This window comes from Cebus imitator, unplaced genomic scaffold (genome assembly GCF_001604975.1).
Source record: "Cebus imitator isolate Cc_AM_T3 unplaced genomic scaffold, Cebus_imitator-1.0 Scaffold537, whole genome shotgun sequence".
In the NCBI taxonomy this organism is placed as follows: Eukaryota; Metazoa; Chordata; class Mammalia; order Primates; family Cebidae; genus Cebus; species Cebus imitator.
The window spans coordinates 50,782-60,707 of record NW_016107852.1 but is presented as its reverse complement, the minus strand read 5'-3'; the positions used below and the strand labels follow the sequence as shown (position 1 = coordinate 60,707).

The 9,926-nt window shown below is 45.2% G+C and overlaps 1 protein-coding gene and 1 non-coding gene across 4 annotated transcripts in view; one reads left to right on the top strand and one right to left on the bottom strand.

Annotated features, from left to right (window-relative positions):
* Window positions 1-1,638: 1,638 nt before the first annotated feature.
* LOC119468942 lies at window positions 1,639-1,749 on the bottom strand. Its single transcript, XR_005197753.1, has one exon. It is a non-coding gene; the product is annotated as a U6 spliceosomal RNA (small nuclear RNA).
* Window positions 1,750-6,736: 4,987 nt separating this feature from the next.
* The window catches only part of CCNG2 (cyclin G2), a 10,206-nt gene continuing 7,016 nt past the window's right edge, over window positions 6,737-9,926 (top strand). Inside the window, exons 1-3 of one of the 3 annotated variants that reach the window (XM_017514820.2) lie at window positions 6,737-7,035; window positions 8,022-8,159; window positions 8,839-8,976. In XM_017514820.2, coding sequence (XP_017370309.1) covers window positions 8,022-8,159; window positions 8,839-8,976 — 276 coding nt within the window. In that variant the 5' untranslated portion in view covers window positions 6,737-7,035. Of the gene's footprint in view, window positions 7,036-7,349; window positions 7,483-7,675; window positions 7,939-8,021; window positions 8,160-8,838; window positions 8,977-9,926 lie in introns of those variants that run through there. The other 2 variants (XM_037733547.1, XM_017514821.2) reach the window with 2 other exon arrangements.

Genomic DNA, 9,926 nt, shown 5'->3' with positions numbered 1-9,926 from the left:
AAAAAAAAAAAAAAAAAAAAAAAAAAAAGATTTTCCCAAATCCAATATCAACCATAAAATATACTATGGTATTAATAATGAATTAAAAAACTGAAATAAACATTTTAAAACAGCAACAATTTTTTAAAAACAAAATTTAATTAGCCATGTTAAAAAAAAACCTAAATTTTAAAAAAGTTCTCCCTAGAAAATTATACTATATTATTATCATATGAAGAGGTGATCAGAGAGTGTACAGCCAAAATTATTGGCAAAAAGTTGTATAGCCATATATGTCAGGCAGTTTGTTAATAAAAAATATTATGGCATTTTCCAGATTTTTGATGTTTGTGAATATAGAATACTTCTTATTTTCCAGAGATGGTCATCACAGCATCTCCTATCCCACATGTTCTTGTTACAAGGTGATTGACACATCTCTCATTGAGAGGTGGAATCTATGTTCCCTCTCTTTGAACCTGAGCAGATGCGACTGTGGCTGAAAGGATGCTGTAGTTGATAGAATAAAGGTCCCTCAAAAATGTCCACAACCAGTTGGGTGCAGTGGCTTATGCCTGTAATCCCAGCACTTTGGGAGGCTGAGGTGGGTAGATCACTTGAGGCCAGGAGTGAAACCCCATCTCTACTAAAAATACAAAGATTAGCCAGGCATGATGGTGCGAGCCTGTAATCCCAGCTACACAGGAGGCTGAGGCAGGAGAATCAGTTGAACCCAGGAGGCAGAGGTTGCAGTGAGCCGAGTTGGTGCGCCTGCACTCCAGCCTGGGTGACAGAGTAAGACTGTCTCAAGAAAAAAAATTAAAAAGTCCACATCCCATTCCTCACCACCTGTGAATATGTTATGTGATATAGCAAGACGGAATTAAGGTTGCAAATCTGCTGACCGTTTGTCTTTTTCTTCTTCTTCTTTTTTTGAGACAGGGTCTTTCTCTGTCACCCAGGCTAGACTGCAGTGGCATGAACATGGCTCACTGCAAACTTGACCTGTGCTCAAGTGATCCTCCCACCTCAGCCTCCCAAGTAGCTGAGACTACAGGTGCATGCCACCATGCCTGGCTAATTTTTAAAATTTCTGTAGAGGTAGTGTCTTGCCATGTTGCCCAGGCTGGTCTAGAACTCCTGGACTCAGACGATCCTCCCACCTTGGTTTCCCAAAGTTCAGAGATTACAGGCGTGAGCCACCATGTCCAAACTTTTCTTTTTAAAAAATATGGAACAGTTTGGCTGGGCGTGGTGGCTCACGCCTATAATCCCAGCACTTTGGGAGGCTGAGGCGGGTGGATTGCCTGAGCTCAGGAGTTTGAGATCCGCCTGGGCAACATGGTAAAACCCTGTCTCTACCAAAATACAAAAAATTAGTTGGCATAGTGGTGGGCGCCTATAATCCCAGCTACTTGGGAGCCTGAGGCAGGAGAATTGCAAGAACCCGGTAGGCAGAGGTTGCAGTGAGCCAAGATTGAGCTACTGCACTCCAGCTTGGGTGACACAGTGAGACTCCGTCAAAAAAAAAAAAGGGGCCGGGTGTAGTGGTTCATGCCTGTAATCTAAGCACTTTGGAGGCCAAGGCGGGTGGATCACCTGAGGTCGGGAGTTCAAGACCAGCCCGACCAACATGGTGAAACCCCGTCTTAAAAAAAAAAAAAAAAGGAACACTTCACAAATTTGTCTGTCATCCTTGCATGGTGGCCATGCTAAACTTCTGTGTAACATTCCAATATTAATATATGTGGCTTGGGTGCGGTGGCTCACTCCTGGTAATCCCAACACTGTGGGAGGCTGAGGCGGGCAGATCACCTGAGGTCAGGAGTTCAAGACCAGTCTGGCCAACATGGCAAAAATTAGCTGGTTGTGGTGTGCATGGCTATAATCCCAGCTACTTGGGAGGCTGAGGCAGGAGAATCTCTTGAACGCTCAGAGTCAAATAAGCATTGTGTTCTCAGGTTGCAGAGGTAGTTTGCAGAAGGCTAACTTTCTTGCAGGCTAGTAAAACTGGGAGGGGCTAAACTGGCAGCCTGGAAATACTGGTCCGCTTGCTGTAGTCTTTCAGACGGTCTCTACAGTGTGGATAATTTCCACAATTCCAAAGCTGGGCATGTCAGTATCTGGGAGTTGACTGTGTTGTGAATATGGCCAACGCGTGCATAGGTAAACACTCTTCCAAAAACACAGGGCATGCTTTTAGCATTAACAACAAAAGCAACAAAATATCTATGTAGTAAATGGATTATAAAATGTTGATTTCAAATTTGAGACTATCTTGTTCGTGGGAAAATCAGAACGGAGAATATATGAGATGCCACACTGATTTATTCTGCTGATTGCTTGAAGAAAGAGATTAATCATCTGCTATATAAATCATCTCATTCTTCCAGGCTCTGATTTTAAAATGAGCTCTTGGTTGGAAAATCTGCATCACTTCAAGATGGTACCCTATGATATGCTATACCTTCCTTGTTCCTCTCCCTCGGAGAGGCATTCCTGTCTCCATTGCAGGTTCTGCGAAGCAGGGCTTATCTAAGCAGGAAGTTTGTAGCTGCAAACCACATTTTTTTTTTTTTTTTTTTTTTTTTAGACAGGCTTTTGCTCGGTTGCCCAGGCTGGAGTGCAGTGACATGATCAAGGCTCACTATAGCCTAAACCTCCCAGGCTCAAGCAATCTTCTTGCCTCCGCCTCCCATGTAGCTGGGACTACAGGTGCATGCTACCACGCCCAGCTAATTTTTAAATTTTTTTTGTAAAGACAAAGTCTCGCTGTGTTGCCCAGGCTGGTCTTCAACTCCTGGGCTCAAGTGATCCTCCCACCTCAGTCTCCCAAAGTGCTGGGATTCCAGATGTGAACCACCATGCTCAGCTCAATGACAGAAAACAACCCAGGCAGGGAGCCAGCAATAGTGACTAGATAGGGAGGGGGAGTATGGCCTCATGTCAGCTTTACATATCCTTATCCTCAGTTTCTTTCCTTTTGGGGCTGCTTTCCACCAGACTTCTTGGATGAGGTTAGGATGATCCCTTCCTTTCCGTTCATGAAGTTACAACCTGGTGAAAAATTCCAACAGCCTGGAAATAAATAGCTAATTGCTTTCACAGATGTTTGTATTCTGTCATCACATATGAAGCAGACACAACTACCTTTGGTTTTCTGTTTTCCTAGGTTAGAAAGCTGAGGCTCAGCCTGGCGAGGTGGCTCATGCCTGTAATCTCAGCACTTTGGGAGTCCGAGGCAGGTGGATCACGAGGTTAGGAGTTCAAGACTCAGCCTGGCCAAGATGGTGAAACCCCGTCTCTTAAAAAAAAAAAAGAAAAGAAAGAAAAAAAGCTGAGGCTCAAGACAATGGGAATTATTCAAGGTATTCAAGGCAGCATCTCTAATGAGTAGGAAAGCTGGGACACAAAGCTATTTTGATCCATGGCCGGTGCTTTTGCCCCACACCTCAGACATACCAGGGTATATTCTGGGACCTTGTTTTATTTGTGTATTTTTGTATCCGTGGTGCCGAGTAGCATGCCTGGCACTTAATGCCTAGTCTTTAAATTTCGATTGAATAGAAAGCTAGGATTTGTTGTCAAAAACCACATCTGTGAGGCTAAAGATGATGTTTGGAAAGTTGTAGCAATTTTGATGCCTCATGAAATCTAAGTCATTTAGGGAAGCACTGCAGCTGTCCCATGGGAGTGCCCTATATTCAAGGTAGAAGCTTAAGTGTGAGTAGGTTTGCAGGACACTTGTCAGGAGTCAGGGATTTACTGAATGTAGGCATTGTTTCTGTGTGGGCACTCCCTGCTTATTACCCATTCTGTGAGCACCTTCTAGTTTCAGTCTCACATGTCACTGAGGACAACGGGCTGCACATGAGGCCTTTATGGGGTTATTGGTGACAGTATCACCCAACCTCACTGCACCCCTATCATGTACTGTGGAAGATCAAGTATCTTAAATTGTCTAGAAGTTCTTGGGGTGGGTGCCAGGTTTCTGATTTCCTTATTTTGTACATGTGCATGCATGATACAGCAAATCTGCCCTCTAGAAAGCTCAGGAAAGGCTAATGGGTAAAGCCTGATTAGCCTAAGGGCAATAATGTCTTTTTTCATAAATAACACTTTCAGCTCCAGCAAGGTAAGCCAAGATGATAAGGACAAATAGAATGAGGAGTTTTTTTTTTTTTAATTTTAAAAAAGATATATTAACAAAAAATTCTGCAACATAAACAGAAAACCTGCATAATCCCTCAGCCCATTTCCCAAGAATATCATCATACTTAAAATGAGGTGTTTAAAAAAGAGGATGCTATATTAATAACTACTGGACCAATATTTTTAATGACTGCTTTCCTTTAATTTTAAAGAGACAAGTGGACTAAAAAGTGGATAAAGGACTCCGTCTTGGACAACCTGATCAGTGCTTTCTTCTGTGCTGAGCAGGGCCTGCCAAGAGCAGGAAATTCAACACCGTATACAAAGCTTTCTTGTCTCACTCTCAGAGAAAGCCATCACTCTGTTCACATCATTCAAGAGGCTGTCTGCAAAAAGACATATAAAATACCAGTTATGAAATATAGAGTACACATTTAGTATAGCTTTGTGACATTTAGTGATCTAAGCAGCAAGATGATTATGTCAAATAAAAGTTATCACTTATTTATGATTAAAAGATCAAGTAAGCATGGGATAAAATTATGTAGCCTAAGCAAAGGACAATTTCTAAATCTTTTCCTTTTTGTTTTATATACTCTGTTATTTTTAAAGTCTTCTACCACATAAATTTGCATTTCCTCTTTCACATCACTTATTAAATAACATATGTTCTTTTTTTACCTTTGCCTTCTTACTTGAAAAAAATGTTGCCAGTCTCCTTCATGCTTTGCTCACAAACTCTCATTTCTCTGGTGGTGGACAGTTGGTCGAGCTGCTTTCTGTCTGTGGGCTCTCTCTACTCAGCCTTTTGACACTGTACAATGAGCTGTTATCACTGTAATTTTAATCTTAGCTCTACTCTCCAAGTGAGTTTCATGTTCCTATTATGTTTATCAGCATAGATTTCCAGCAAGATGATTATGTCAAATAAAAGTTATCACTTAAATAACGTTTAAAATATCAAATCGGCATTGGATAAAATTATGTAGCCTGTAAATAATTTAAAAGTAATATGCTAATTTTATCTTATTTTCCAAAACCCTCACCAAGGTCACACCACTCTGAAATAACTGTTAGCTTTTTGGGCTCCCTTCCCCCAGTTGCTCTGTGCTCCAAACAGATGCCTGTGTTTAGTCCGAGCTCATATGCAAAAGAACCTATTTCTAAAATTCATTAGCTGCTTTGCAAAGAACTCTGCCAAAGCTATATTGTATGCCTTCCCATATTTCACAAGTAACAAAATAATTCACAGAAAACATACAGAAGAGCAGAAAAGAGAAATTTGTTTCCAGAGGCTGATTATGTAGATTAGAACTCATGAATGCGGTATTTGCTAATTTAGGAGGGAGAAAGTAAACAAACTATAAATGTTCCAGGGGAGTCAACCACATCTCCCAGTGATACTCTGTGTGAAAGTTTCTCTGGCCTAAGGCACCTGGTTGGTTTGTTTTTTGTCCCGTCCCGGGAGAGGTGTCGCCTATAATAACAACCACGCTAATTATAATGAACAATAAATGATAATTTATGGGTTACTAAAGACCAAGCAGCTCTGGGAGTCTTCATTAAAACAACAGCACAACTACAACTTCTGGAGGTACGCTATAATTATTAGATGTTTATGCACCCTTATCAGCGTGCCAAGTTTTTATTAAAAAGTCCCTCCTGAATTGTTTTTAATTATGGAAACATTCCAAGCCACACAAGCAGAATAGTGTAATGAAGCCTCGTGTACCCATCACTCAGCCTCGATCCTCAACTTTTTGCCTAACTTGTTTTCACCTCTCTCCTCCCTTTCTTCTCTTGGGTTGGAGATTTATAAAACAAATGCCCAAACGTGTAGCATTTATTGAACATTTTAGTAAACGCCCCGACAATGTTATAATAATGTGATGGGTTATTGCAAAATGGAACTGCAAGACAAAGAAGGAATTGAGAAAACTCTCCCATGGCTGAAGGGGCTGTCACAAAGGTTAAGCTCTTTGGAGATACTCCGCGAGCATGGCATTCCCCCAAGACGGGCGGAGGCGGAGGTAACCGGGAGCGAAGGTACGGCTCCGTAGGGCAGGTAACGGAATGCCCTCCCCTCTGCCCACCCAGGCGAGCGCAATCCAGACCCCGGAGTTGCTAAGGCCCCAAGGCAGAGAGAGGCTCAGGATACGGAGAAAGCCAATCAGAGGGCTCCAAGACTATTGAGTTAGCCAATCCAGATTCGAGGGTGGATCAAGACCTCTGCTTTCCGTTCGCCCCTCCCGCATCCAATCAGAGAGCCGGCTACTTTGGGCGGACTTTTCAAAACAGCGAAAATAAAACAAATCGGGGACCTTTAAAAGGCGTAACGAGACCAGAAACAGTCTCCTTCCGCTTCTCAGTTATCCCCCCTTCTCCCAACCCGGAGCAATCGCGGGACAAGGCCGACGCGCAGATTCCACCCTCCGCCCTGGCGCCGGGCGGGAGGACTGGCTCGGCAAAGCCTTGGAGAGCTAGGGAGGCCGCGAGAGAGGCTAGAGACGGCTTAGGGGCGGGACTCTTTTTCAAAGTCTGTGGCTGAAGTGCAGGATCCCTCCGCGGGGAGTCATGTGCCCCGCCCCCTTGGGGGCGTCGAAAAACCCATAACAAAAACAAGGGGCTCGCGGGGGCCTCCGCTGAGGCGGCGGAGGTGTGGTGGAGGGCTGGTCTCCGGCGGCCGGCGCTGCGCCCGGTGAAGGGTGGGCGCGCGGGGGGCGGCATGGAGCCGGAGCTGTGAGGCGGGGGCGGCGGTGGCTGGGAGGAAGGGTCGGATGCCGGGCCGGGAGCACCGCTGAGGAGGTGGGTCCCCGACCTGCAAGACAGGCTCGGACACCCCCGCCGCGCCCTGTCCCTGCAGACTGCGAGGCCGCGGGCGGGTGGAGGCGCGTCTCCGGCACGGTGAGTGGGCCCGCCCGGGGGCGCCATGAGTTTCTTTGTTTGTGGTGGGGACTGCAGGCTGCGGGGAGGATGGTATCAGAGCGCCTCGGTGTTGCCTGCTCCTCATCCGCTAGAGCGACCAGGGTGCTGCACTCAGCCCCAGCCCTGTGGGGAACGGGCGTCCACAATGGACAGATGGATGCTGGTGGGGTGAACGGAGGGGGCGATAAGGCTAAGGGCAGTCTCCGCCTCGGTGCCCCCCGCCCGCGCTCGTGTAGTCACGGGGGTTCGCTGGGGGTGGTGCTTCTCGGATTGACAGCTCCGGAGCCCCGCGGAGTTGCGGGGCCCCGGCGTCAGTGGGTGGACGGGTGTTGTCGGGGCACGGGCGGGCTGGATTTCTGCCCCCGGACCGTAGCCGGGTGTGCCGGGCCACTCCACGGCTCTCTGGGACTGGGGTGTCCGCCGCTGGTACGTCCGGAATCGGCGCTGCCGCAGCGGATGGGAAAAGCCAGGGGCTGGTTTCTGCAAGAGGGTCTTCTACAGCTGGACGCCCCGGGCGGGCGGGGCTCGGGAGTCTCCTCCTTCCGCTTCTTTGTTCAGTCGCGAGACTTTCCCTCCCCTCCCCCCTATTGTGCAACGCCCCATCCCCGGGACCCGCTGCAGTCGCTGGCCACGCTGCAGTCCCCTGGGTAGAAGGCCCTCCCTGGCGCGACTTCAGGTGGGGCGGACGGTTTCCTGTTTATGAATCGCCGAGAGGCCAGAGCTGGCCGGTCTGATCCAGCGCTGGCCGGCGGACCTGACCACGGCTCCTCCTCCTGCCACACCTCCCTGGCGGTGGTGGGGATTGCCCTGGGGCTCTGGCTGACGTGACCAGTCCCCTCACCCGCTCCTCGTCGGGGTGTACTGGGGCTACCCTCGCTGGAGGTACTGGCCTCAGCCCTTTCTAGCCCGCCTCTCCACCCCTCATACCCCTAGGTTACATTCTCTATGTGGTGTCTTTGCTGCAGATGAAGGATTTGGGGGCAGAGCACTTGGCAGGTCGTGAAGGGGTCCAGCTCCTCGGATTGTTGAACCTCTACCTGGAACAAGAACAGAGATTCCAACCTCGAGAAAAAGGACTGAGTCTGATTGAGGCTACCCCGGAGGTAAGTTGGCAGAAAAGATAACTTGCTCAAGCAGCTGATGGGGCGGGAGGAGATAACAACCCCCCTTCCCCGTTGAATCATGACTAAAGCCTGCAAAATTTCTTAAGATCAAAGTTCTTTCGGGAGTACCAAGATAAACCTTATTATAGGGTCATGCTTTTTCTTAGCAAGAATGAAAGTGATACTTTAGAGAAGTGTTTTTTTTGTTGTTTTGTTTTTTTTAAATGTAGCACCTTCCCTGCCTTCCCCCACTCCCTCCAGTGAATTGAGCAGTTCATTTGTGGAAACACCCTTTGCCTGTGAAATACGTATTTAAAGTAGGATCTTAAATGACTTCAGAAAAACAAAAGCAAACAAAAGAACCCTTTCTCTGCATTCCAAGGGAATTGAATTGTATTTGCTATAACCTTCTGAAATCTTGCAACGGTTCACCTTATATTGAACTGCTGAAGCTCTTTTATGGTTTGTATTTTTAAGAAGGAGTGATTTACATCTTATAGATGATAAAGTGTATAGGCTTTAGTTAAGTGATATCACTCTTTCCACCCATATTCTTGAAGATTGAGGAAAAAAATTTACCTTATTCTTGGGGGAAAAAAATTAACCTTATTTGGATTATATGTGTTTTTCATCTGGTTCTAAGAAAATCGTAAACCTTGCTTCTTGGTTTTTATTGCAGAATGATAACACTTTGTGTCCAGGATTGAGAAATGCCAAAGTTGAAGATTTAAGGAGTTTAGCCAACTTTTTTGGATCTTGCACTGAAACTTTTGTCCTGGCTGTCAATATTTTGGACAGATTCTTGGCTCTTATGAAGGTATTTCATCATTTTTATAAATGTCTTCCTTTTTCTATGCCTAGCACACAGGGTTCAGGAAGTATTTGTTGAATGGGTGTAATGTCCACTGTACATAAAAATTTATAATAAAAAGAATTATGATCGTGTCAGAATAAGACTGCAAGTTTAATTGTTGTATCTTAGCTTTTTCTGTACCTCTTAAGTACTTTCTCTTTGAAGATGTGACAAAAGGGAGACTACTGTTTTTTAGGTATTTGCCATATATTTATACAGTCCTCAAAACAAGATTATCATCTGTTATCATGCTTCTCTTGAAGCCTAGATTTTTAAAATACTGAAACATGACAAATGAAGTATAACAGTTTATTAAATATGACTGGCTGCCTTCTCTGTAAGTCTCTTCAAAGCAGGGAGCCGCAGTTTTATTAAGAATCACCAGCAATGGCTAGAAAAATGTGGTGAATCTTCTGCCAGTAGGATTGCTGTCAGCTGCTAGGTCAGTTTTCAGGGCACTGAAAAGAAAAAGGGCAGCCATCTGTCCATGGCAGCTTTTACGTATGTCCCACTCTGCACAACTGACATGATATTTCTCTTGGGCAAAATTACATTGAAGTATGGAATGATTCTTAAAGATTTTTATGTAAAAAGATGCGTATAAAATACTTTAGTATTACAGTTCATTTTTTTGGTGTTAAAAAGCTTTATTTTGTGGGAGATTGTATTATGAATTTCCTCAGTCTGAAATACAAATTATACTTTAGCGCTAGAACTCTGGCTTTTGAACCTGTATGGACGTTTTTGTATCTGCATTTGAATTTACATAATTTAAAGGTTCAAAAAACCTTTTTTTTTTTTTTTAATTAGAGATGGAGCCTTGCTGTGTTGGTCAGTGTGTTCTCAAACTCTTGGCCTCAAGCAGTCCTCTCACCTCAGCCTCCCAAACTGCTGGGATTACAGGCATAAGTCTC